Source organism: Astyanax mexicanus, chromosome 19 (assembly GCF_023375975.1).
Source record: "Astyanax mexicanus isolate ESR-SI-001 chromosome 19, AstMex3_surface, whole genome shotgun sequence".
In the NCBI taxonomy this organism is placed as follows: Eukaryota; Metazoa; Chordata; class Actinopteri; order Characiformes; family Acestrorhamphidae; genus Astyanax; species Astyanax mexicanus.
The window spans coordinates 43,352,561-43,377,588 of record NC_064426.1 but is presented as its reverse complement, the minus strand read 5'-3'; the positions used below and the strand labels follow the sequence as shown (position 1 = coordinate 43,377,588).

Sequence of the window (25,028 nt, the reverse complement as noted above, 5' to 3'; positions counted from 1 at the left end):
AGCTGACTTAGCGTTCCACAAGCTCAAAACTGCTTTCGTTTCTGCCCCTATCCTCATGCACCCTAAACCTGAACTACCATTTGTAGTTGAGGTCGACGCTTCAGATACTGGCGTGGGAGCAGTTCTCTCTCAACGCAGCGGTTCACCGCCTAAACTCCATCCCATAGCCTTCTTCTCATGAAAGATGTCACCAGCTGAGCGTAACTATGGGATAGGGGATAGAGAATTACTGGCTGTCAAACTTGCTCTTGAGGAATGGTGTCACTGGCTGGAAGGTGCTGCACATCCATTCACTGTACTAACTGACCATAAAAACTTGGAATATCTCCATACAGCTAAATGACTAATCCCCCGTCAAGCTCGTTGGTCATTATTCTTCTCACGTTTTAATTTCTCTATCTCGTTTCGACCTGGTAACCGTAATACTAAGGCTGATGCTTTATCTCGTGTTTTTAGTTCCCTAGACGACACATGCCATGCTTCAGAACCTGAATACATTCTGCCACCCACAGTTAGAGTGGCTGCCATTAGGTGGGAGCTTGATGATCTTATTCATCAGAGCCAGGTAAACACACCACCTCCGGAGGGCTGTCCTGCTCACAAGATTTTTGTACCTGAACAATTTCGCGATCAACTCATTGGCTGGGCTCATGCTGCCCTTACTTCTGGTCATCCCGGCGTTACACGTACACTACAGCTCGTTATTGGTGAACCATGCGAGCTGACATACAAGCTTTCGTAGTTTCATGTTCAGTCTGCGCACAATGCAAAACACCCAAAGCCCTTCCAGCTGGTAAACTATGTCCTCTGCCTGTTCCTGAACGACCTTGGTCACACATTGCTGTAGATTTTGTTACAGATTTACCCGAATCAGAAGGTTACACTACCATCCTCACGGTCGTAGACAGATTTTCTAGGGTGGTTAAATTTATCCCTTTTCCTGCACTACCTAATGCTCTTCAGACAGCTCAAGCTATCTACACACACATTTTCAGACATTTTGGAGTTCCGGAGGACAATTTGTCAGATAGAGGTCCTCAATTTACTTCCCGGGTATGGAAATCATTCTTTGAACACTTGGGTGTACACGTGAGTCTCACTTCTGGGTTTCATCCCACTAGCAACGGTCAATGTGAGAGGGTCAATCAGGAGTAAATTTCTAAGACTTTACTGCTATAAACATCCTACTGAATGGTCACAGTATCTGATTTGGGCTGAGATAGCCCAAAATTCCCTCATTAACTCCACATCTGGTCTCACTCCCTTTCAGTGCATTCTGGGTTATCAGCCTCCGTTGGCTCCGTGGACAGCGTCGTCCACTGAGATACCTGCTGTTGACGACTGGATGAAGCGGAGTGAGCAGGTGTGGGAGGAGACGCATCAGCAGATTTCGGAGGTTTTACGCAAGTATAAGGAGCAGTCCGACAGACACCGTGGTACCACCCCCCAATACCAACCCGGAGACAGGGTGTGGTTGTCGACCCGGGACTTGAGGTTTGAGGGGGCCTGTAGGAAACTGCTGCCTAGGTATATTGGCCCATTTAAGGTTTTGTCTCAGGTTAACGAGGTGACTTATAAGATTGAGTTACCTGCTCAGTACAGAGTACATAACTCGTTCCATGTTTCTCTGCTTAAGCCTCTTGTCCCAGGTCCGCTTGCCGAGGGTGTTCCTGATGACGTGCCGCCCGCGGCAGTGGAGGGGGAGGATTCGTCTACCTATGCGGTTCGAGAGGTGCTGGATTCACGCAGGCGTGGCGGTGTGCTCCAGTACCTCATTGACTGGGTGGGTTACGGCCCTGAGGAGCGTTGCTGGGTTGCCGCCGGTGACGTGCTGGATCCTGCTCTACTGGCCGAATTTCATGCCCGTCACCCTGGGAAACCTGCTCCCAGACCCCGTGGGCGTCCCAAGCGCTCACTCTCTTCTTCGGCTCCGGTGCGTCGGGGTTCCCAGTCTCGCAACCCCTGCCTGTCCGGCACCTCTGTGGCTACGCCTGGTCCTCCCGCCGGTACTCCCTGCCCATTGGGTGGACGTCGTCGTGGTCGTCCCCGTTCCGGCTCCGTTCCGACTCCCTTGGGGGGAGGTACTGTCACGTCTGGTGCTGTTAGCTCCTCTGTCCCTTCCACACCCAGCTCTAACGGAGGTTCTCAGGTCAACAACTACATTACCCAGAATGCACCACCCGCTGACATCACGCACTCACCTGGTCACGTGACACCTCACCTGCTTCCTCCAGGAAGTCCCGAATACTGATTACTGGCACTATAAAAGAGCACTCCACACAAACACCCACGCCGCGTATTGTAGGTTCTCCTCATTACTAAGCGTTCTATATCTCTTGTCTCAGTTTATCTTGTGTTTGACCTTGCTTTTGTTTTTCTCGACGCCGATTATTGCCTTTGCCTCTGATATTGGATTGCTTGTGTATTACCTGGACTGTGTTTTCACTACTGCCTCTTGGATTACCTCTGACATTGGATCTCTCGTGTATGAACTCTGGACTATCTCTCGTTTATGGTATGGTTTTGTCTTCATTGCTCTGGTTATTGGTGATTACCCATTTTTCTGTATCGACTACGTCTTACATCCGTTTATTTTATAATAAACACAATTTTATCAGTATCTGCACGTGTCTGTATTCTGTGCTCACCATGACACAGGTTAGCTAGTTTAATCTAGTTTTTTTAATTTCATGCGATTTCATGATGTTTCCTAAATGTCTAAGTTCTTTAAAGCAGCAGCAACAAAATTTATACATATAGTAAATATATAAGGAACATACAAGGCTTTACGAGATACAATCTACGCCATATTTTCCCATCCAGGCTTGTGTATGAAGCAACTCCAGCTCTAAAATCTCAAACAGCAGCATCACACAAATGGACAGAAAAGGATCATCTATAATGTATAAGAAAGCAGCGCCTAGCCTAGCGCTAACTGAAGAGTGCTGCTGCTGCTGCTGCTTTGTGTACGTCTTTAGAAACGCAGCGAGGAGCAGCTCTGTTCAGATGGTGTTCAGACAGTTTAGTAGAACATTTCGAGCGAGATCTTCGGGGACTAGTTAAACGCATTTTAAATGCATTAGAAACGCTCACATCCGTCCGCATGTATAAAAAAGTGCCTTCATAGAGGGGAAGCTTTTAAAGCACATTTAGAACAATGCGCTAATGGGCTAATTAGCCCTGGCAATGCTCTAGAGCCGCAAAAACATCCAGATCTTTTGTGATTGAAAAAAAAAAACACGTTTTTTCAGGGGAAGGGTCTTGTTCAGCGAAGGGAAACCAGTCTCTACGTTTGCTTCATTTTGTGAGAAACAGGAATCAAACAGGTTTACAGAAAGAAAAAAAAAAAAAAAAAAAAAAAAATATATATATATATATATATATATATATATATATATATATATATATATATATATATATATATCAGGATTCTTGCACCATTTTAAAAGTCGAATTTAATGCTTTTTAAGACCTCGATAAATATAATTTAAGACCCAAAAATATAGTCATAATTTCTTTGGGAAATTTTTTTTTATTGGAAACTTATGCTAACCTTAGATCTCTTTCCGGTATCCTAGCTAATTTGCTGGTAAGAACAGTATGCTAGCTAGCTCGCCGCTAATGTTATCTAGCTCTCCGCTAACCTTAGTTCTCTTTCCTTTAATGTAAATAGCTCTCCGCTAATGTTAGTATGCTAGCTAGCTCGCCGCTAATGTTAGATAGCTCTCCGCTAACCTTAATTCTCTTTCTTGTAATGTAGATAGCTTGCCGCTAACATTAGTATGCTAGCTAGCTCTCTGTTAACATTAGTTCTCTCCTCAGTAACGTACCTAACTTGCCGCTAATGTTACCTAGATCTCCGCTAACCTTAGTTCTCTCCTGGAGAGCAGCATGTACTCTCTCCCTCTCTCTCTCTCTCTCTCTCAGACTCTGGCTGCTGATGGAGTAGCAGTATGACCTACTGTACTCTGTCTCTCTCTTTCTCTCTCTCTCTCTCTCTCAGACTCCGGCTGCTGATGGATAAGCAGCACGACCTACTGTACTCTGTCTCTCTCTCTCTCTCAGACTCCGGCTGCTGATGCGAGAGAACGGAGAAGCAGCATCATGACCTACTCTACTGTACTCTCTATCTTTCATACTCCGCAGACCACATGGAACTCGTGAACAAAACTTTCTCTAAATGATATCTGTGTGGTTTAAATGGTGATTTCTTCGCACGAGGACTCACCTTCACTATTAGCAGCACTGTGGCGATGGTGCTGGAGCTCCAGGTCGGCGACTTCGCTCAGGAGCTCCATGCCGTGAGTGCTGGGGTGGAGCTGAGCGCTGCAGTCCTGAGGAGGCGTGGAAGGTGGTGGAGAAGGTGGAGGACAGTCTCCACAGAAAGCTGCAGCGATCAGAAGCTCTAGACTCCAGTAGCTTGGCACGAGGGGCTGTGGGCATGAGGTGGCATGGACAGGAGAGGGACAAGAGGACAGGATTTTGACGTCTTTGTCGTCTTCTTGATCTTCTTTTTCTCGAACTTTCGCCGTTGCTGTTTCTTCAAGTGGTTGAACCACTTCAGTCTGGAGTTCAGCTGAAAGATCTGGAACACATGGACGTTCTGGATCTGGAACATTCTGAGCGTCCACCTCGGGAACCTCAGGAACCCCTTGATCGTTGTCCTGCTCTGGAAGGACCTCGCTCACGTCCTCCTGTGAGGACATGATGCATTCGTCCCTTTGAGTTTCCTGTTTCTCGATTGGAGCGATTGGACACGGTGCCACCTCGAAGATCGAGGCTTCAGCAGGCGGGCAGAGGAGCATCGTGGCCTGATCCTGGACTTGCATGGCATCATCTTCATCATCATCACCCTCCTCAACCTCGTCTCCAGCGGGCACACAGCAGCTCACGCCGTCCACCGGATCCGGTTGCCCAGTTGGCGCCAACATGCCCGCGCCCTGCCCTGCGTCCGCCAGATCCTCCTCCCTCTTTTCCTCCATTGGCAGCTGGGATTCGGTAATGGGTCTTACGATCGCATGGCACTCCCCAAGCTCCTCCCCCAGGCTGGAGAGAGGGGGCGGGGCATGCTCCACAGGTTCCACAGGAATGGTTTCCAACTCAGCCGGCTCAGCCAATCGTACGTCCTGAGGGGAGGGCCCTCCTCTGTATCCCATGGTGATGGCGGGATAGGTGTATTCAGGTGGGAGATCTGAAAACGAAGGGAAGAAGCAAATTACAAAAAGTGCACTAATAGCTTATAATGGTCTTTATTTATAATTCATCTTCACAAAATCACGAGAAAACTGAAAGTAAATCGACCTTTCTCAAAACTGTCCACCATATTCATTAACACAACGTAAAAACACCAGATTTATTAGTTTAATGTATACCAATGGTTTGCAGATTTTGTGTACACGCACAGTTCAATTACCTAATTATCTAATTACAAATGTACATAGGATATGTGTAATTGGGCCAAATGTAGTTTATACTTGGAAACTTGTTGGCACAAGCAGATTGGGCTAATTAATGTATTATACTCAGTAACTAGGGTGTTGGTACAAGCAGCTCAGGCTAAATGCTGTTTTATAATCAGTAATCGGAGGATTGGTACAAGCCTTTTGTTGCCATTAGTGTATTATACTCAGCAACTGGGGTTTTGGTACAAGCAGCTTGAGCCAACTGTTGTATTATACTCAGCAACCGAGGTGTTGTGCAAGCAACTTGGGCCAATTGGTGTATTATACTCGGCAACCGGAGTATTGGCATATGCAGATTGGACTTATTGTTGTATTATACTCAGCAACCGAGGTGTTGGTACAAGTAGATTGTGCCAATTATTGTGTTATACTCAGCAACCAGAGTATTGTCACAAGTAGCTTGGGACCATTGTTGTATTATACTCTGCAACCGCAGTGTTCGTAAAAAAAAGCTTGGGCCGATTGTTGTATTATACTTGGCAACTGGGGTGTTGGTACAAGCAGATTGAGCCAACTGTTGTATTATACTCAGCAACCAGAGTATTGGCACAAGTAGCTTGGGACCATTGTTGTATTATAATCGGCAACTGAGGTTTTGGTACAAGTAGCTTGGGCCAATTGTTGTATTATATTCAGTAACTGGAGTGTTGGTATGAGCAGATTGGGCTAACTGTTGTATTATACTCGGCAACCGGAGTGTTAGCACCAGTGGCTTGTGCCAATTGCTGTATTATACTTGGCAACCGGGGTGTTGGTGCAAGCATTTTGGACCAATTGGTGTATTATTTTTAGCAATCCGAGCGTTGGCACCAGCCGCTTTGCATTGAATGCTGTTTTATATCCAATTGGTGTTTTATACTCAGCAACCAGGGTGTTGATACAAGCAGCTCAGCCTGAATGCTGTTTTAAAATCAGCAGATTGAGCCAATTATTGTATTATACTCAGCAACCAGAAATATCTCAAGCGATTTTTGCTATCTGGATTATTATTGATAACACTCTTTGGAAAAAAAATGAAGAGAGCACTTCAGTTTCTGAATCAGTTTCTCTGATTTTACTATTTATAGGTTTATGTTTGAGTAAAATGAACATTATTGTTTTATTCTATAAACTACAGACAACATTTCTCCCAAATTCCAAATAAAAATATTCTCATTTAGAGCATTTATTTACAGAATATGAAAACTTTATGCATCTTGGCATCATGTTCTCCTCCTCCACCAGTCTTACACACTGCTTTTGGATAACTTTATGCTGCTTTACTCCTGGTGCAGAAATTCAAGCAGTTCAGTTTGGTGGTTTGATGGTTTGTGATCATCCATCTTCCTCTTGATTATATTCCAGAGGTTTTTAATTTGGTCAAATTAAAGAAACTCATCATTTTTAAGTGGAATCTTAATTTTTTCTAAAGCTGTATAATGGTGATGATGGAAGTATCAGGAACTGGGAGAGCTGCTCTGTGTTTCTTTAAACCGCTCTGGCACTTTTATGTCCTCTGGCACGCTGTGGCGTTTAGCGAGGTGTTAATGATGATGAAATGGGTGTGTATCAGGAGGGAGGCGGGGCTGAGGGCTCTGGACGACGTGTTTCTCATCATTATGAAGGTGATGGTAAAGCTTTAGAGCTCAGCTGTCGAACGGTTTTCCGTAACTTAGTGACTCGAGCTCTCGCTGGCGCAGCCGCCCACACCGGCCCGGCTCCCACCGTCTAATCAGCTACACATGAGACTCTTATTTTGAGGACGGAGGAGCTGGAGACGCTCATTTTCCAGAGAAAAAGACAAGAAGGTGTTTTTCCTCTGAAATTTAGCAACAAAAATTCCAGATCTATTAATCAGCACATTCCCCTGCAGCCCTGCTCTACAGACACACTGTATAAATCTATTAATCCTCACAGAAACAACACATTCATAGAATACATACAAACCTAATAAAAAACACACTTTCTTTATGTTTTGTGTTTTAGGGAACACTTTACAATAAGGCTGTAGTGCTGGGGTATATGGCCTAAAAAAAAAAATCACATTTTTGATTTGAATCTAAAACTACAGATGGCAAAAAAATGGTTAAAAACTAGATTTACCAGTAAAAAATCCAAGAAAAAAGGGCAGTTAAAAGGTTGGACACATATAAATTATGCTAAAAATTTTTGTGAAATATTCATGAGATCTGTTGTGATCTAGGGCCTCATGTACTAAAGGTACGTTCACACAAAATCAATTACGCTCACGGTCAGATGTACTAAATGACTTGACCTGCAGCACATTGATTTCAGGCGTACGTATGTTTTTTGTACGTATGTTTCTAATGTGTTTTTGTCATTTGGCGAAACTTACAGGCGATGCATTAAAATTACAACTATTAAGATATCTCTCTATCCTTTACGCACAGATTGTAGTAATAATCCATTATTGGATAAAATAAAGTAAATTTATCAGACAATTAAACAGTAAATTAATCAGACAGTTTCATTGGCTTACTGAAATAATCATTCAACGTGTTTCAACTTAGCCTCGATTATATAAACATGAATAAAATGTTGAGCTGGAGATGTTGGAGATGGCAGGGAAAATATTGCTAATAATGGCTGAATTTGTCGAGAGCGTGTTTTCCGTGACCATTAAGTTTGTTTTTGGCCTGTGATAATGACTGGGTAATTATTACATTATTTAGAAGACAGTGGCTCTGCTACGCGCCTTAAGACACTTCTTGATGTTCCTGGTGTTCACACGCTTTTGGTTGAGTCGACTGATTGAGTGAATCAGTGATTCAGAACACACTCCATTTTTAAAATTGCATTAAAACTGTAACTCGAATTAAGCGAATTAAAAGTGAAAACTGCACTATAACCAGCACTATAAGAGCATGTTTATTAACACTACTTACAACATAATGTCTTAACCATAGACTGTGTATAGCTGGACGGAGCATCGTCTCTCTAAAGTGAAGCCACCACAGGTCGGGCGCCCCCTGCTGTTCGGTTTCAGAAAGCTGTGTAACCCCACCCATCCCCATAGGTTTCAATGGCAAAACAGAACAACTTTCAATCACATTTTTTTTCTAATATACTGTAATTCTACCTCCATTATTTAAATGCAGCAGCTAGTGTAACCTCTGCTTATATTGTTAAATTTTTATATCCCCACAGAATTCGTTTTTTAAAACGTTATTCAGCTCTATTCAAAAAAGGTGTGGTTATTGTAAAAGGGCTGGTTATGGGCGGGACCAATAACAGACGTCAGCTCCGCTCTGCAGCCTGTGACCTCGAGGCAGCCCTCAGGGGCGGGGTTATTTAAATGAGTAGGCTGTCTCTCCACAGTCTTTCTCCCTCCTCTGGTCTCTACTGCGCAGGCTCGGGTTTCAGGATCGCCAACATGGCGGAAGATTTTGGCTTCATTTTCATTGAATGTATGGGAACGGAGACACGGCGTCCATCTTTTTTACAGTCTCTGGTCTCAACTAATAATTAACTGACACCAGTTAAGACAATATTACTAATCATTACAACGTACTTTAACTAATGTCCCAATATCCAATTATGATTTACAACATTCTTATGCATTATAATCTGATAGTGTTTAATAATGACCAAACTACTAATTCATTGAGACATTACGTAATCATTTAACAATGATAGCGCGTTTTGCATTGTGAACTTTTTGAATGGTTTTTTGAGCTAAAATGCAGACATTTACGTATATTAAATAATAAAAACTAAACTAAATATCAATTGTCCTTAACAGTAAAGATGAACAGTAAAGGAGTTTCTAGGAGGTAGGATAGAGGTGATAAGGTGATGATTTATTTATTATATTCCTTTATTTTTTACTTTTTATTGTTCTGTGTATTTTTTTGGTACTTTTTGTGCTTTATTTTTATTTATTTATTTTTTATTTTAATTTTTTTTTGTTTTTTTTTTAGTTGCTATTCTTCTAGTTCCAACAGAACAAACACACACAAAAAACAACAAACAATTAGCGAGTAATTTAATTAAACAATAATTTATTTAAATGTATTTATTTATTTTAAATGTGCATTTCAGCTCTGTAAAGCATTTAAAACACAAGAAATTAATGTCATCTTGGCATATATATATATATATATATATATATATATATATATATATATATATATATATGTATATATATTTACTCTTGTTGTGTGCTTATAATTATGAATTCTGTTATTTGTTAATTGTTTTTTGTTGTTGTTGTTTGTATGTTGTATCTCAGGATATAGAATAGCAGCTAATGTGGATCCAAATAACACAAAAAATAAAACAAAACAAAAGTAAATAAAGTTAATTGAGAGAGAAAACATGAAATATCTTATGTTTTAAATTTATCTGTGTATCTCAGGATTACCTGGCTCCATGGTCTGAGGGTAGTCCTGCGGCGGCTGACCCTCGGCCCTCTTGTCCTGGGACTCGGCTGCTTTGGGCAGCTGCGGCGGCGCCGGGCTGATGGCGGGAGATCGGGCAGCAGTGGCAGCAGGACTGGCAGCAGGACAGGGGGTGGAGGCGGTGCTTTTAGGGTGAGGGTGAATGCAGGGCGACTGGCAGCAGGGCGACAGGTGCAGGGCGGAGGCCCGGGGGGGCGGCGAGGCCTGGGGCGCCGGGCCGTAGGCGTAAGACTTGGCAGGTTTGGGGGTCCGGGGCTCGGACAGGATGTCCTCCAGCTCCATGCTCTGCTCCTCCGACTTCTTCTGCATCTGAAACCAGCGGAGTTACAGGGTTAACGCGCAGAAAACCCATAAACAGCTTCCTGATCTCTGCACCACTGCAAGTGCGACAAACGCTGACGCTCGGAGGAAAGCTCAGCGACTCGGTTCTTATACAGCAGCTCACAAACGCAGCCTTGTGCTGATCCACATCACCCTAGGAGTGATGGGGGGGAAAAGAGAGAGCGCCATCTACTGTACTGTACACACCCAGAGAGAAACAGCAAGAACAATTGTGCTCTCTCAGGGCTCCAGCAGCTGATGGCGAGCTGCATGACCGGGATTCGAACCAGCAGCAATCTTCTCCCGATCATAGTTCTGCGATAGAACTGATAATACTTCTTTTTTTTTGTTTGTTTATCCGGTACCACTTTAAAATAAGGCTCCTTTTTTATAAAGTTTTTTTTTAAATAGTTCATTAAGTAGTTTATTCATGGTTATTAATAAGGTTATAAACCATTCATTTATAATTAAGTAGTTAAAACACATGTAACATGTAACAGATAGTGATTCCACATTTATTCGTTTATACTGTTAAAATAAAAAAGCTCAGATCTTACAACTAACTAGATGCTTATCTTACTTTTACTAACATTTCTGTTAATAACTTTATTAATGTAACTTTAATAACATACTAAATGACTAAACTGACTTTCCATATTATTCTATTATTCTTACATATTGTGGCGGCTCTGGGTTGTGTGTGTGGCTGCCTGTAGGCATGTTTCTGTTCTCCTGTGTGTGAGGATGACAGGGGTGGGGCATCTCCCTTGGGAGGGGTTATGCAGAGAGGATGGGTGTGTCTGGGAGACACACAGCTGGGTTGGTGGCCTTTGGGCTGTTTGAGCTCTGTGGGTGGTTGGTTTTAGCTCTCCTAGTCTTGTTAAAGACTGTAAGTGAGTGGCAAGCCGGTTCAATAAAGGAGCTGTTGAGCATTCAGCATGAGTCTCACGGGTCTTCCTTCCTCTTCCACGCCACAATATAATAAAAATTCATTGTTTCTGTTGTTCTTTCTGTTATGTGTTTTAATTGCTTATTAATGTTTTTAAAGTATTTAAAATTTAAATTATAACTCTGAATAATCGCCTTTATGAACTATTTATAAACTCTTTATGAAGGATCCTGATTTTAAAGTGTTCCCGTTTACTGAAATTCCCCGGAATCGCTCAGGGATCGTGGGGATTCTGGGGAAGCTGGGGAGCCGTGGGAGCTGTTCTGGTTTGATGAGGGAATTTTTAAGATGATTCACTGGATCTGAATCCTGTTTTTGCTTTTCTGCACTAAAACAGCTGCTGATCTCTGTGTCTGGTGTCAAAAACTCATTCAGCTGCTACTCTACACTGTATATCCTCTATCACTAGTGATGCTCCAACACCAGGGGAGGGTTAAGAAGACCAGCACACGCCTCCTCCGATACATGTGAAGTCAGACTCCGCCTCTTTTCGAACCTTTTTGCCGAGTAGCTTCACAGCGCTAACGCTCGGAGGAAAAGTGCCTACAGCGACTCGGTTCTGATACAGCAGCTCACAGACGCAGCCTTGTGCTGATCCACATTACCCTAGGAGTGATGAGGAGAAAGAGAGAGCGCCATCTACTGTACTGTACCCACCCAGAGAGAGCAAGACCAACTGTGTGTGCTCTCTCGGGGCTCCGGCAGCCGATGGCAAGCTGCATGAACGGGATTCGAACCAGCTTGAATCATATCCTAATAATAGTGGCAGCACTTTCACATGGTTACCTTCTATATATATATATATATATTAACCTGATTAATCTTAAATAACGGCACAACTTTAGAAATGTCCTGATGTTTGATTTTTGCATCAAACTTAATGCAGATAACTCAATTCACCTTCGCGCTGTGAGCCCTCACAAGATAAAACCTCACAAATTATACAGGCGTAAGTGTTCCCGCGCTCTCCCCTGAGGTGGGCGTGTCAGTATCAGGTAGATGAATACTCTCTACAGTACCTGGCTGTGAGAGTTTCTGTGCTGCAGCTCGGCGCTGTGCGGCGCTCCCCGGTGTTGCTGTGGTGTTTGAGGTGGTTGCTGATGGCCGGGATGCTGCTGCTGCTGCTGCAGCTGCTGATGCTGCTGGAGAGCGTACAGCTCCTGTTGCCGTAGAAACTGAGAGCGGGAGTACACAGCGGGATGCTGCATGTGGGAGGGAGGCCCTCGGGCCCTGTACACCGGGGGCCACAGTCCGGGCTGCTCCATCACATCTGATCAAAGAGAGAGAAAGAAGGAGGAGAGAAATGGATGGAGGGAATTTTACATTACATTACATTACATTACATTTGCCAGACGCTTTTGTCCAAAGTGACTTGCAATAATGAAGTACAAAAATAATAGGAATTAAGATAAACCATTTTTAGATAGGGCTTAAAGGAGGTCGAAGGGAAATAAAGGGATAGAGAAGTGAAGGAGGGGAAGAAGGAAATGAGGTTAGAAGTAGTTAGTGTGTTAGAGGTGTTAGGAGAGTAAGTGCTCTTTGAAGAGCTCTGTCTTCAGGAGTTTATTAAAGATAGTGAGAGATTCTCCTGATCTGGTAGTAGAAGGTAGTTAGTTAGAGGTGTTAGGAGAGTAAGAGCTCTTTGAAGAGCTCTGTCTTCAGGAGTTTATTAAAGATAGCGAGAGATTCTCCTGATCTGGTAGTAGAAGGTAGTTTGTTCCACCATTGGGGAACTCTGTATGAGAACAGTCTGGATTGCTTTGTGTGAATGTTTGTTTGGCAAAGCGAGGCGACGCCAAACACAATGAGGCGACGATTTTAGTGACAAAAAATAAAATCCGCAAACAAAATTTTAAGAATCAAAAGAAAAAAGTGTATGATGCAAATTCCAAATAATAAAAAATATATAGCAAATATATATTTTTAAATATACTGTGTTACTTTATTTTTCTTTGTAGCTATTTCAGTTTGGATTTGGCCAGTCTTTCTTTGTATATTTGTGTTTTTATGGATTTTCTGTGAATTTATGATGTTTTTGCTGCTAAAGACTTTTGCTTCTGGAATCTCTCATTTGCATCTGCTTAATTTTTTGCTTCTGAGTTTCGGCACAGTTTTCACGGGTGGGCGGGGCTTAGAAGAAGGTGTCAAGGGGCGTACAAGGAGCGCCCCTTGACACCTTCATTTGTATGTATGGAGTAAATTTTAGTGCCAAAAGTTTTATTTAAAAAACAAAAAAATACAATCCTCAAACAAAATTTTAAGAATCAAAAGGAAAAAGTGTATTTTGCAAATTCAAAAGAGAAACTTGGCTACGTTATTATTATTTGTAGTTATTTAAAATTAATTTAAATTATTTCAGTTTGGGTTTTGCCAGTTTTTGTTTATATATTTGTGTTTTTTATGGATTTTCTGTGGGATTTTGTTGTTTTTGCTGCTAAAAACTTTTCTTTTGGAATCTCTTGTTTGTTTCTGCTTATTTTTTTGGCAAAGTTTTCACTGGTGGGCGGGGCTTAGAAGAAGGTGTCAAGGGGAACACTTTTTCTAAGCCTCGCCCACCCGTGAAAACTGTACAAAACTCAAAAAAGTGAAGCAGAAGCAGAAAAAACAACAAAAATCCACAGAAAATCCAAAAAAACACAAAAACGAAAGCAAACTTCGCTTGTAACCAAGTTTCTTTTTTGAATTAGCAAAATACACTTTTTCCTTTTGATGCTTAAAATTCAGTTTGAGGATTTTATTTTATATGTTTTTAAATAAAACCTAAAACCTAAAAAATATTTGGCACAAAATTCACTCCACAGAAACAGAGAGAGTCAGAGTTGGACTGAGAGATGGTTCTGAGAGATCTCTCACAGATCATTAATATAAATTTCTCGCACGAGGATCCCAAACCGGGCCTGAGAGACACGAACGCGTTCACTATTACACAAACACTGCCTACACTGAGGGCACGAGAGCACGACTGATCACACTATGAGTTTACCAAATTAAAATCCTCTGGAATATAATCAAGAGGAAGATGGATGATCACAAACCATCAAACCACCAAACTGAACTGCTTGAATTTCTGCACCAGGAGTAAAGCAGCATAAAGTTATCCAAAAGCAGTGTGTAAGACTGGTGGAGGAGAACATGATGCCAAGATGCATGAAATTAAAACTGTGATTAAAAACCAACCAGGATTATTCCACCAAATATTTGAGGTCTGAAAGCTCTGCATCTTTTTGTTATTTCAGTCATTTCTCATTTTCTGTAAATAAATGCTCTAAATGAGAATATTTTTATTGGGAATTTGGGAGAAATGTTGTCTGTAGTTTATAGAATAAAACAACAATGTTCATTTTACTCAAACATAAACCTATAAACATAGATGCAGATAATTAGCAAAAATGCTGAATAAATGAACAGTTGCTGTGAGCTGTGTGCTGCTATCAGTGCTGGGATTTGGCCGGGTTTTGGGCTCCTGTGAGCAATTAAACCCGGTCTGCTCTTAAAAACCCCTCGTCTCTACAGCCCACAGAGGACCCGTGATGAAGCATGTAGACCAGAGCAGCTCCTGGTTCCCATGTTACTGAGAATCTGCTGAATCTGGATCTGCTGTCAGGGACGTTTCCAGGGGACATGCTCACGTCTCACAGGGATATGGCGTCACATCAGTGTCAAAAGTCGGGGGCGCAAAAATACCAGAAACAAAAAAATTAACCAGTGTGTTTTAATATTTTACGTGTGTAAATTAACTTCTCACAAACGCAAATGTGAAACTAGCTGATAAGAATATCACCTTTTCTCCTCTCAGGTGTTTATTTTCCTCTCGAATTCATATTTTTGCTCAAGTGAGTTTTTGCGCTCGAGCTTTAAAGGGGTGGTTTCGACAGTTTGGGGGTGGAGTCAGGGTCGCCTACCTCAGCGAACGCTATTGGCTGATATCTCCAGGGTTTGTGACGGACCGCCTACCTCCATGAGCCGGAGGAGCGCGGAGAAAGAAGGACGTCAGGAGAGTTAGCTAGGCTAGCTATGCTAACATCCAAACAACCCGCTCTCCGGTGCTGTTAGCCCGGGTTCAGTGCGGTGTTCTGTCGAATTGTCCTACCCATCGATACATGCTTCCTAAAGGAACTAAAGGCATGCTCTGAACTACACTATTCAATTATTTTTTTTATTAAGTTATTTATTTATAATTAATCTTATCTTAGTTTTATGGGGGTTTATGTGCATTAAACAACCTCGACGCACTGTCATTGCACAAAAGTGTAAATGGAAACAAAAAATTACAATTATTACTATAAATAAATACAAAAGCAGTTTGTAATGAGCTTTATTTGCCATAACTTTGCCATGATACAATTATTTATGCAATCCAAATCTAACAACGTACATCTACTGGAATTTCACCGGGTACATGTCCTAAAATAGAGCTTTTTTTGTATTTTTACAGTTAAATATACTTTAGGGCAGTACGGTTTGACAAGGTAGGACAATTTTTTGAGCAAAAACAAAAGCCATAGGTAGTTCGCATATCGGGCGAGGAAAAATGGGAATTTGAGAGGAAAAGCTGAGAGTGAGAGTGATATTCTGTTTAGTGTGCACACCATTCCCTTTTTTTTTGGCTCGCTAGTTTCACATTCGCGCTCACGAGAAGTTAATTTACACAAAGCAAAATATTAAAACATGTTGATTATTTTTTTTTACCTGGTATTTTTGCGCCCCCGACTCTCGACACTGATGTGACGCCATACAGGGTCTCCAACTGTCCCCCGTTTCACACAGCTCTTATTATTAACTCACACATCCACACCGACCCCGCCTACTCCACAACATCACCCCCTAAACCTCCCCCTCCTCCTCCCCCCGGCACACCGCGGACCTTTATTCTGAAATGTTAACCCGGCTCGGCTAATGTTTCCCGGGGGAAGAGTTTGGTGGATGCGCTTCCTGACTCAGCTCAAATTCCTGCAGAGAGAGGAAGGAAGGAGCTCAGCGGAGGACAGAGAGATAATTAAATTTCACAGCCTGTTTGCAGAGACCAGCCCTGCGAGGACCTCCAGAGTCCAGAGGAGATCTTCCTCAGAGGGGGGTGGAGGAGGGATGAAGGAGGGGTGGAGGAGGGGCATCCTGACCCATCCACACCACCATCCCAGCGGAGCTGGAGGAGCAGGTGGTCCACAGGAAATAGCTGGATTTAGGGGGAGTTTCTGCACAAGTTTTGTCCATTATCTAAACCCCAAACACCACCAGCATCTTCTCTGTATCTTCTACATCTCCGCTGAACACTGTGGTCGCTCTCGAGCAGCTAAATATAAACCTAAAATCCTTTAATTTTCCCAAAAATCATCAGAGCTCCTTATAATCCGGTGCTCCTTATGTATGAATTCTATCAGTCAGTTATTAAGGAGCAGTAAAGACACTCCACTGAAGTACAGAGTTATACAGGACTCACAGTTTGGAGCTAAGCACTAGCTCTTTCTCACTTGCGCCATTCAGAGGTGAGTATATTGAACTGTGGTCTGCGTGTTTATCCTGTTAAAACAAGCTATGACGGACGAACCGCTAGCTGATATCACCTTGGCTTACTGGAACACTCAGTGGGTTCCTCAGTGTAGCGCTATTGGGCGGCATTTACGCCCCGCTAATTTAGCCGCTACTATTAATGCTAATGCTCCAGCATTGGTGCTGGAGAAATTTGGAAATCTAAGCTCACTTTAAATAAACAGAAACACTTTACTCGCCCAAATAAACAGCTTTCAGTAGAGAAATCTGTGTAGATTAACATCCAGCGCTTGTTTGACTTGACTTGAGAAAATGTTATTCTTTTAAGAATTAGAGTTTTGTTTACTTTATAGGTCTCGCCACCCAGCAAAGAGACCTGCTGAATTAGAAAGGAAACATGGCGACACCCCTGTTCCTTATTAGTGGCACTAGTGTGCCTTATGTATGAAAATAGACAGAAAATAGACGTTTATTGATAGTTTACCTTATAAGTCATAAAATATGGTAACTGTGAGAAGGTCCAGTTAGCAGGACGAGTCTGAGTAAAAAGTTCTGAGAGGATCTGATCTGGATCAGGTTCAAGCGATGGGAAGAACAGAAAATAGAGAGACTGTTTGGTCGTACCTAAGTGATGAGTTGCCGGGTGGGAGGCAGGTTCACTGGGCAGCACCACCAGCTGGGCAGAAGGGTCCTGGGGCAGGGGCAGTACGGGCTGGAGGGGGGCAGGCATGGCTGCTGAGAAGCCTGGGGGTAGATTCTGGTGGAGGGCAGTGTGGCTGATGCCTAAACAATGAGGATAAGGACATATGTTTTAAGATAAAGAATAAAAAATACACAAAGACCTTACCTATACCCAGTGCAAGAAGGCATGTTGTGATGCTCATCGCTATCTAACACCCTGCAAACAGTCTATTTCCACTCCTTCCTCCTGTCTGGTTTAAACAGCAGCAGAGCTTCTGAATATATCTACACTGATGGGCATGGTGTTCTGGAAATGAGGTGTGTTCAGGTACATTTCTGGAGTTTTGTTTGCGTGGTGTGTGCTCTCTCGGGGCTCCAGCAGCTGATGGCAAGCTGCATGAACGGGATTCGAAGCTGCGATCTCCTGATCATAGTTGCAGCCGCCCAATTTCCACTACATTTTAAACTTGAATATCCTACTCTATTCCTTTGCACTCTACAAATAAAATGTCATTCACAAGATAACACCTCACTACTGCCGAATACAGGTGTGGGAATTTTTCCAAACTATCTGAAACTGAGGCAACACTTCATGACCTCATTACATACCGCTGTCCAATGACTTCTAATCCTAAAAACACTTACGATTATCAGTCTTTATTGTTTCATTTACAGACGTTAATAGGTTGAGCACCTACCGTAGGAATGGCCCGTCATCCAGAGGGAGGGGCTCCCAGTGCGTGGCATCCAATGGTGGTGAGCGGAATGGGCGTGTGCTGCCGGGTCCCCTAATTGGCCCGACTGCAGAGAATTGCCACCCGGCACCATGATATGAGATGGGAGGTCACCATGGCAACTGTTGGAGGGATGGATCCGAGCGAATTCGACCCTTTCCTTGTTATCCCTGAAGAGGCGAAGAAGGTGAAAGTTTGCAGGGTTAGTGAGAGGAACAGAAGCGTAAGAATCTGTGTTTATGCGACAGATAAAGAAAAGTGGGTGATTTACCTGATAAATGTGTCTCGCTCTCTGTCCAGACATGGGTGACCGATGTGCTCTCCACTCATCCTCTTCCTCTCCTCCTCTCCAGGTGATTCTGGAGGATACATGGACCGTGGAGCACCTGAGGAAACATTAATGATATCAGCCATCTTTCTCTTCTATTAGTTTTCCTTCTCTAATGGCCAATTTACTGTTTTCCATATATGCTCAACCTATAAGTACCCTACGTGTAGACGCATACCCTGTGCACATCTTTATGCACACTTCCCGACAAACACTTCACTAAGGGCCAATCCCATTTCACTATTCCCCCTGGTCCTACCAATTAGCCCTATCCTTTTGTTTTGAGTGTCCCCATGTCTAGGGGTAGGGTTTCTTGGTTCTTGTTAAAGGCTGGAGGGGTAGGTTAAGGTTAAAGGAAGTTTTGGGGCTACACGGTCCTTCAAATTGACATTTTTTAGAGGAACACTCCAAACAGAGAACTATAAACATCACTAGCAAGATGGTGCAGCACAAACCACCAAGGAAACCGACAAATTTGAGTATTTTCCTTGGTAAAAATGACAATTAATTTGTTGTTTCAATAGTTTCACTAGTATTTTGTTTCAATATCTAGCTACCTGGCTAACTTCTCTGTTCCATTTTAAATGGTGCAAAAGATGGTAGAGGCTGTAGCATTTAAGGTTGAATGGAAAAACATTAAATGAAATAAAAGCTTGCCATTCCAGAGGAATTAGGGAATGGACCATAATATTTAATTTTTGTAACACCGCCCCCTTTCTGAATCCTTAAAATTAAGCAGCAGCTAGCTTGCTGAACTTTAGCACTCCACTGCAATAATAGCTATATCTGTAGTAGGGCTGCAACGATTAGTCGATATAATCGACAATGTTGATTATTTTAATTTGTTGAATAAAAATTGCTTTGTCGAAAGTGCAACGGGAGATGGGTAAATGTCTCATTCACACAGTTCACTATCATTTTTAGAGATGGAGGACATGGCAGAAATAACCACTGACTAATCGACCAATCGAAAAAAATAATCATCAGATTAGTCGACTACAAAAAGAATCATTAGTTGCAGCCCTAATCTGTATTGAGATCGCATTTCCACCTTCACTGCTGTTTTGGCAAATGCAGATTTTCTGTAGCTCACTCCACCTTAAATGGTGCAACAGATGGCAGAAGCTGCAGCATTTAAGATGCAATGGAAAGATTAAATGAAACAAAAGCTAATAAAAGACAATTTCAGCTCCTCATCCCAGAGGAATTAAGCAATGGACAATAATAATAATTGCTGCACCACCTGCCCTTTTTCTGAAGTCATATGATAAAGCCCTAGATTAAGTTAACTAGATAACCAGCAGCAGATAGGTTGCTGAACTTTAGTGATCCACTGCTGTAATAGCTATATCTGTATTGGAAGTTTTGAAGGGTTGTCCCAATTCTTTTTGGGAGGATTTCACCCCTTCTCCTAACCTCATCTAGGGGTTCTCAGTTCTAAGGGAAGGTTTACACTCAAAAACAACAGTAATTGATCCATTAAGCATCATATTCTGCATTGGTGAATGCAAACATTCCAATATAACGCATGTATGAACACGCACAATGGCTTAGGCCAGTTGTGAAGACAGTGCCGTGGATAATTCAAATACTGAAGTGAGTAGCAGGTAAAAGGGATCTTGTTTGGGTTCTGGCGAACCTCACTGTTTATTTTCTTTAACAAGGTCTTCCAGAGGTCATCCGCAAACAAGCAGTAGCGCATTCCTGCACCTCTGTTTGTTTAAGCGGCGCCTAAAGGATTCAATATGTGCTTACCTTTCATAGCTGAGTGGACTCGTCCCTGGCGACTGCTCGGGTGGTTGTCTGGCGGGCGGCAGGTCGGGTCTCTCTGTCGTGCCACCGCAACCGCTATTCCGACAGGAGGCTGCCGAACTTCGCCCTCCACATGAGGTGCTTCCCCGATATCCCTGCTCCGTCCACCACAGTCAGGCCGCTCACTCTCATTGGTTGGGCCTTTCCTGGACGGAAGGGTGGGTTTGCCTGCCTGCAAGGTGCAGTTCGTGTTGTTGTTGTGTGCCGTTTTGAGACTTCCCAACCCTCCAAAAGGGCTCTTCTGGGACAGGAGGAGAGGCTGCTGCTGGTTGCTGTATTTGAGAAGGTTCTTCATGGCACTACCCTCCCCTTGAGGGCCCAGAGACTCTTGCTGGGTCTGTGCAGGAGCAGGATGGGCTGGTAGAGGAGGGCCCGGAGGTCCCGGAGGTCCCATTCCTGCTGACTGGTGCTGCGGTTGCTGCTGCTGTTGAGGCTGAGGTTGAGGCTGCTGCCTTCCATTGGCAGGACCACCGATAGATTCCATGTAAGCCTTGCGCTGGTCCTCCTCTGGGTAGACATGATGAGGGTGCATGACCCAGGGTGGTACAGGAGGTTGCTGATGTGAATGGTGTTGCCCACTGTTACCACCATAACCATATGGAGACATCTCCATCTTTCGCTTCATCTCTTGATTGCCATTGCCTTGGTTCAGGTCTGTCGAGGAAGCGTCCGAACCTGCCCTGCCGTGCTGCTGGTGGCGAATGCGGGCTACTTTCTGGCCATCGCGTTGCATCGAGCAACTCGCACCCCCACCCGGCCCCTGCTGGGCCATGGTCTTCCCAGCGAGAGGTGACGAGTTGGGGGGAGGTCCAGTGTGTGAACAGTCTCTATAGGACTGAGGGTTGACACCATTGGGGTGAGTCAACGGATGACCGGATTTGGGTTCCTGGACCGGAGCAGGTCTGTAGACGTCTGTAGAGTCCATGCTGTTGATGCAGTCTGCACTTCGGGAGCGCACTGCCTGATGCTGCTGGGCATGGCTCTGCTGTTGTTGTTGCTGTTGCTGCTGTTGCTGCAGATGATGATGATTGTTGTGCATCCAGTCTGGAGCCTTTTCTGCTTTTCTGTAGGGATGTTGCTTCTGGGGTGGTGGTTGCTGTTGCTGCTGCTGCTGTTGCTCCTGCTGTTTCCGATGCCAGTTCCCAGCATGACCTCCACCACCCCCACTTGCCTTCTCCATGGCCTTGTCCTTGGAACCACTTCCCTGACACTCAGGGTGTCCCAGCTGGAAGGGTCCAGCTCCAACTTTCTCGCCCAAGTGGCCCACAGATGGCACAAATGTAGGTCCGGTCACTTTGGGGTCTCTTTGGACACCACTTCCTTTATCATGTAAGGAAGGGTTGACCACGGGGGCAGGCGGAGGAGGACAGAAGAAGTCTGGGTGATGGTGCGAGTGGTGGCTGTGATGATGTGGGTGGTGATGATGTGTGTGATGTGGATGATGCGGATGGCTTGGGTGGAGCTGTAAACAGTGGAAGCCCCCCGGATGCGGATGTCCACCACCAGCGGCCGAACCCATAGGTAAAGGAGGAGGCACGGAGTAGGTCAAGGACTGGTGCAGTGCCTGGCTCCTCTCCAGACAGTCTGACGGAGGTTGTTCGCTGATTCTCATCTCCCCACTCGCTGCTTCCTTAGTGCATCGTCCAGTGTTGCCGTTGCCCATATGCCTGGGTTGCACGCTTGCAGAGCTTCCAGCGCTTCTACCCATTCCCTCTGCGCCACAGCTGACCATGGGTCCCTTTGACCCAGATCCAGCTCCCGCCCCAACCCCAACCCCAACCCCACCTCCAGAATCTCCATTCTGCATCTTCCCGTTCATCAGACAAGCACTGAGAGGTTTACTCATGCTCGAATGCGAATGGTCCTTGTACTCCATAAGCACGGAAGCTTTGTGTCTTTCTAAGGCCCTGCCGTTCACGTCCTCCATCGTAATTGGATGCTGGGCATGGTGCTGAGCTAGTTGTTGAGGGTGGTGGTGCTGCTGTTGCTGCTGAGGCTGCGGATGATGGTTGTGCGCATGCCGATCTTTAGCCTCCTGCTTGCTGCTCGGCCTTTCCTTGTTGTCCTTAGTGCCCGAGACTACGCCTCGGTCGATGCCGGCATCCTTGAGGCCCTTGTGCAAGTTCATCCCACCTCCTGCGTCTCTACTGCAGGAGCCCTGGGGGTGCCCGGGCCCCGTCCTCGACATGGGTGGGATGCCGTGATTTGCTGAGATGAGCGGAGGCTGGGATGGAAGGCTTCTTAGATAGAAATTCTCTGCAAGAAGATCAAACAGGGTCGTCAATAATTCAAGCCTCCACAGCGCAAGAGAGCGGCTTTTTTCATGGGTGCTTTTTCGTTCACATTTTTTTTTACAGTTTTTCAACAGTCTTTGTTGAAGGTTGAAACGAAAAACAATCGGGGCAGAAATATGATGTATATAAAAGGCATGCTTGGGCAATAAGAAACTTATGAAAACTTGAGAAGTGAGAAATGAGAAAAAAGGAAACCTGATTTGGTTTCAATTTGTTTATTTTTTGCTTTTTTACCCACCTTTTTGGGTGTCATAGAAGCGGTGCTGCCCGTAGAGGACCCCACTGTTGGCATGATGATCCAAATGGCTTATGGGAAGGAATGTGTGGGCCAGACTCCCTGAGAAGCGAGGGTACCCTGGGGCTGCTGGGAAAGACAAGAAAGAAGAAGAGACGAGAATGAACAGAAGACGAGACGTGAGATACGGGGGAATGGTAGACAAAGCGAGCGAGAAGAGGCAAATGAATATTACAGGAAAAGAGGGAGAGAAAGAGAGAGAGAGAGAGAGACAGGGAGAGGGGGCGACAGCGAGACTGAGGGGATCTCTGATAAGGAGAGACAGCAGTCACTGAGCCATATTTCCTTTAGCTGTGAGGATTCTGGTCATGATTTAATCCTTCAGGTCCGATGCAGCTGGTGCTCTACATACACCAATAACCACGGGCTTTGGATGTCATATTTGCCATTCCTATTTGGGTTTGCAATGCAAACAACAAGACAGGCTCAGTCTTGGGGATTTGGGTAATGGATGAAATTTTGTCTCCTGAACATATGGTTCTCGCTGAGCTAATCTCGCTGCCTCCCCGGTGCTGAGGTAAGAGATAATGCCTCAAAACAATAAGCAAAAAAAGGCACGCCAGCATATCCCGCTATGCTTCAGGCCAAAGGCCAGAGTTCAACCTTATTCCAGCTCACCGGACCTTCCAACATCTGCCACTAGACCATTTCTTCGATTTCACCAAATTAAAAACCTCTGGAATATAATCAAGAGGAAGATGGATGATCACAAACCATCAAACCACCAAACTGAACTGCTTGAATTTTTGCACCAGGAGTAAAGCAGCATAAAGTTATCCAAAAGCAGTGTGTAAGACTGGTGGAGGAGAACATGATGCCAAGATGCATGAAAAAAAACTGTGATTAAAAACCAACCAGGATTATTCCACCAAATATTGATTTCTGAACTCCTAAAACTTTATGAATATGAACTTGTTTTCTTTGCATTATTTGAGGCCTGAATTTAAGCTCTGCGTCTTTTTCTTTTTGTTATTTCAGCCATTTCTCATTTCCTGCAATAATTAATAAATGCTCTAATCTATCTCTAATCTACCTACCTACCTACCTACCTACCAATCTATCTATCTATCTATCTATACATCCATCCATGCATCCATCCATCCAAATAGTAAAATCAGAGAAACTGATTCAGAAACTGAACTGGTCTCTTATCTAGAATATAAAATAAGCCCAGAACTACTTGTAGAAGGATTTTTTAATACTTTTAAATCTTAGAAAGTTAAATCTTATTTTACATTTGCATTTATGGTATTGAGCTGATTCTCAGAGTTGAGCCAATGTAGTGTTCGGAGTCGTGCCCAAGGACTCTTATTGGTTTAGCCCAGCATTCAGTCACCCAGACCAGGAATTGAACCCTAGTCTCCCACACGATGTGTTAGCTCACTGGCAGGGGGTGGTGTTATCCACTGCGCCACACCAAACCTTAAATTTCCTAGTTTTAACACAGTATAAAACCCAACAAACAACTGTCTTACTGTTTCCCAATCGGACACAGAATTACAGACAGACCATTTCTAGTCTCGCTCTCCAGCAGCGTCCATGCAGGTCCAGGTGTGCAGCGTCTGTCCTCACACCTGTCTCACACCTGTCTCACAACTGCCCTTGAGTTCCAACCCCCAGGGATTAAGCCAAAGCCAAGGAAAGGGGAAAAAAACGAAAATAAAAACAAGATGGTGCAAGCGAAATGAAGCATTCGCGCTGGGGTTTGTGAGTGTGTGTGTGTTTTTAAGTGTGTGTGTGTGTGTTTGAGTGTGTGTGGCATGACCGCAGAAAGTGCAAATGCAGTTCACTTGGTTCAGGGAAGCTCTGCAGCCATGTGGCTGCCCGGTGTTGAATGTCACACTTAGGAGGAGTACAACGAGCCGAAATACACAGAGTTCCAGAGCCTAGGCTGTAAACTGTGCACCCTGCAGATTGATTTAGGGCGTGTCAGTGTGACTTCGCTATCATAACGTCGGGAAAAGTACACAAGCCTTGCGAAACATGAAATGAAGCACAAAAGTCACGTACTAACTCTCTTAATTAACCTGTTGACTTGTCTTTTCCTACAGTATATACAAGCTACAGCTGTAGGTGATACAAAACCCTTCTTTCTGAGGTAAAACTTATTACAAACTTGTTTAGATTCGGGAAAATTTAAGGGTTTGAAATCTCCTACAGGACACTGCCTGAGAAACTGCCTGTTCACTTTCTCTCTACTGCACTTTTACACAATTAATAATTCCAGATCAGTAACAATCCACCAGGAATCAAACCAAATTCTGC

General features: G+C 44.0%; 2 protein-coding genes and 1 long non-coding RNA gene across 9 annotated transcripts in view; 1 reads left to right on the top strand and 2 right to left on the bottom strand.

Annotated features, from left to right (window-relative positions):
* The window catches only part of LOC125784464 (uncharacterized), a 320,028-nt gene that overhangs the window by 91,165 nt on the left and 203,835 nt on the right, over nt 1-25,028 (bottom strand). The window lies entirely within an intron of this gene.
* The window catches only part of LOC103040205 (BAH and coiled-coil domain-containing protein 1), a 147,686-nt gene that overhangs the window by 44,900 nt on the left and 77,758 nt on the right, over nt 1-25,028 (bottom strand). For 6 of the 7 annotated variants that reach the window (XR_007427265.1, XM_049468111.1, XM_049468115.1 and 3 more), the window contains exons 4-11: nt 22,707-22,832; nt 20,118-22,430; nt 18,306-18,420; nt 17,999-18,204; nt 17,244-17,402; nt 12,152-12,402; nt 9,826-10,171; nt 4,229-5,191 (exon numbers count right to left, since the gene is read on the bottom strand). Coding sequence is in view for 6 of the 7 variants with exons in the window: in XM_049468111.1 (XP_049324068.1) it covers nt 4,229-5,191; nt 9,826-10,171; nt 12,152-12,402; nt 17,244-17,402; nt 17,999-18,204; nt 18,306-18,420; nt 20,118-22,430; nt 22,707-22,832 (4,479 nt within the window). In the remaining variant the exon portion in view is untranslated. The remainder of the gene's footprint in view (nt 1-4,228; nt 5,192-9,825; nt 10,172-12,151; nt 12,403-17,243; nt 17,403-17,998; nt 18,205-18,305; nt 18,421-20,117; nt 22,431-22,706; nt 22,833-25,028) is intronic. The other variant, XM_049468114.1, reaches the window with a different exon arrangement.
* Nucleotides 1,162-2,472, top strand: LOC125784455 (uncharacterized). The gene is made up of 2 exons (XM_049468147.1): nt 1,162-1,527; nt 1,637-2,472. Exons 1-2 carry the CDS (start codon nt 1,346-1,348, stop codon nt 2,211-2,213), a joined length of 759 nt encoding a protein of 252 aa, XP_049324104.1. The 5' UTR covers nt 1,162-1,345; the 3' UTR covers nt 2,214-2,472.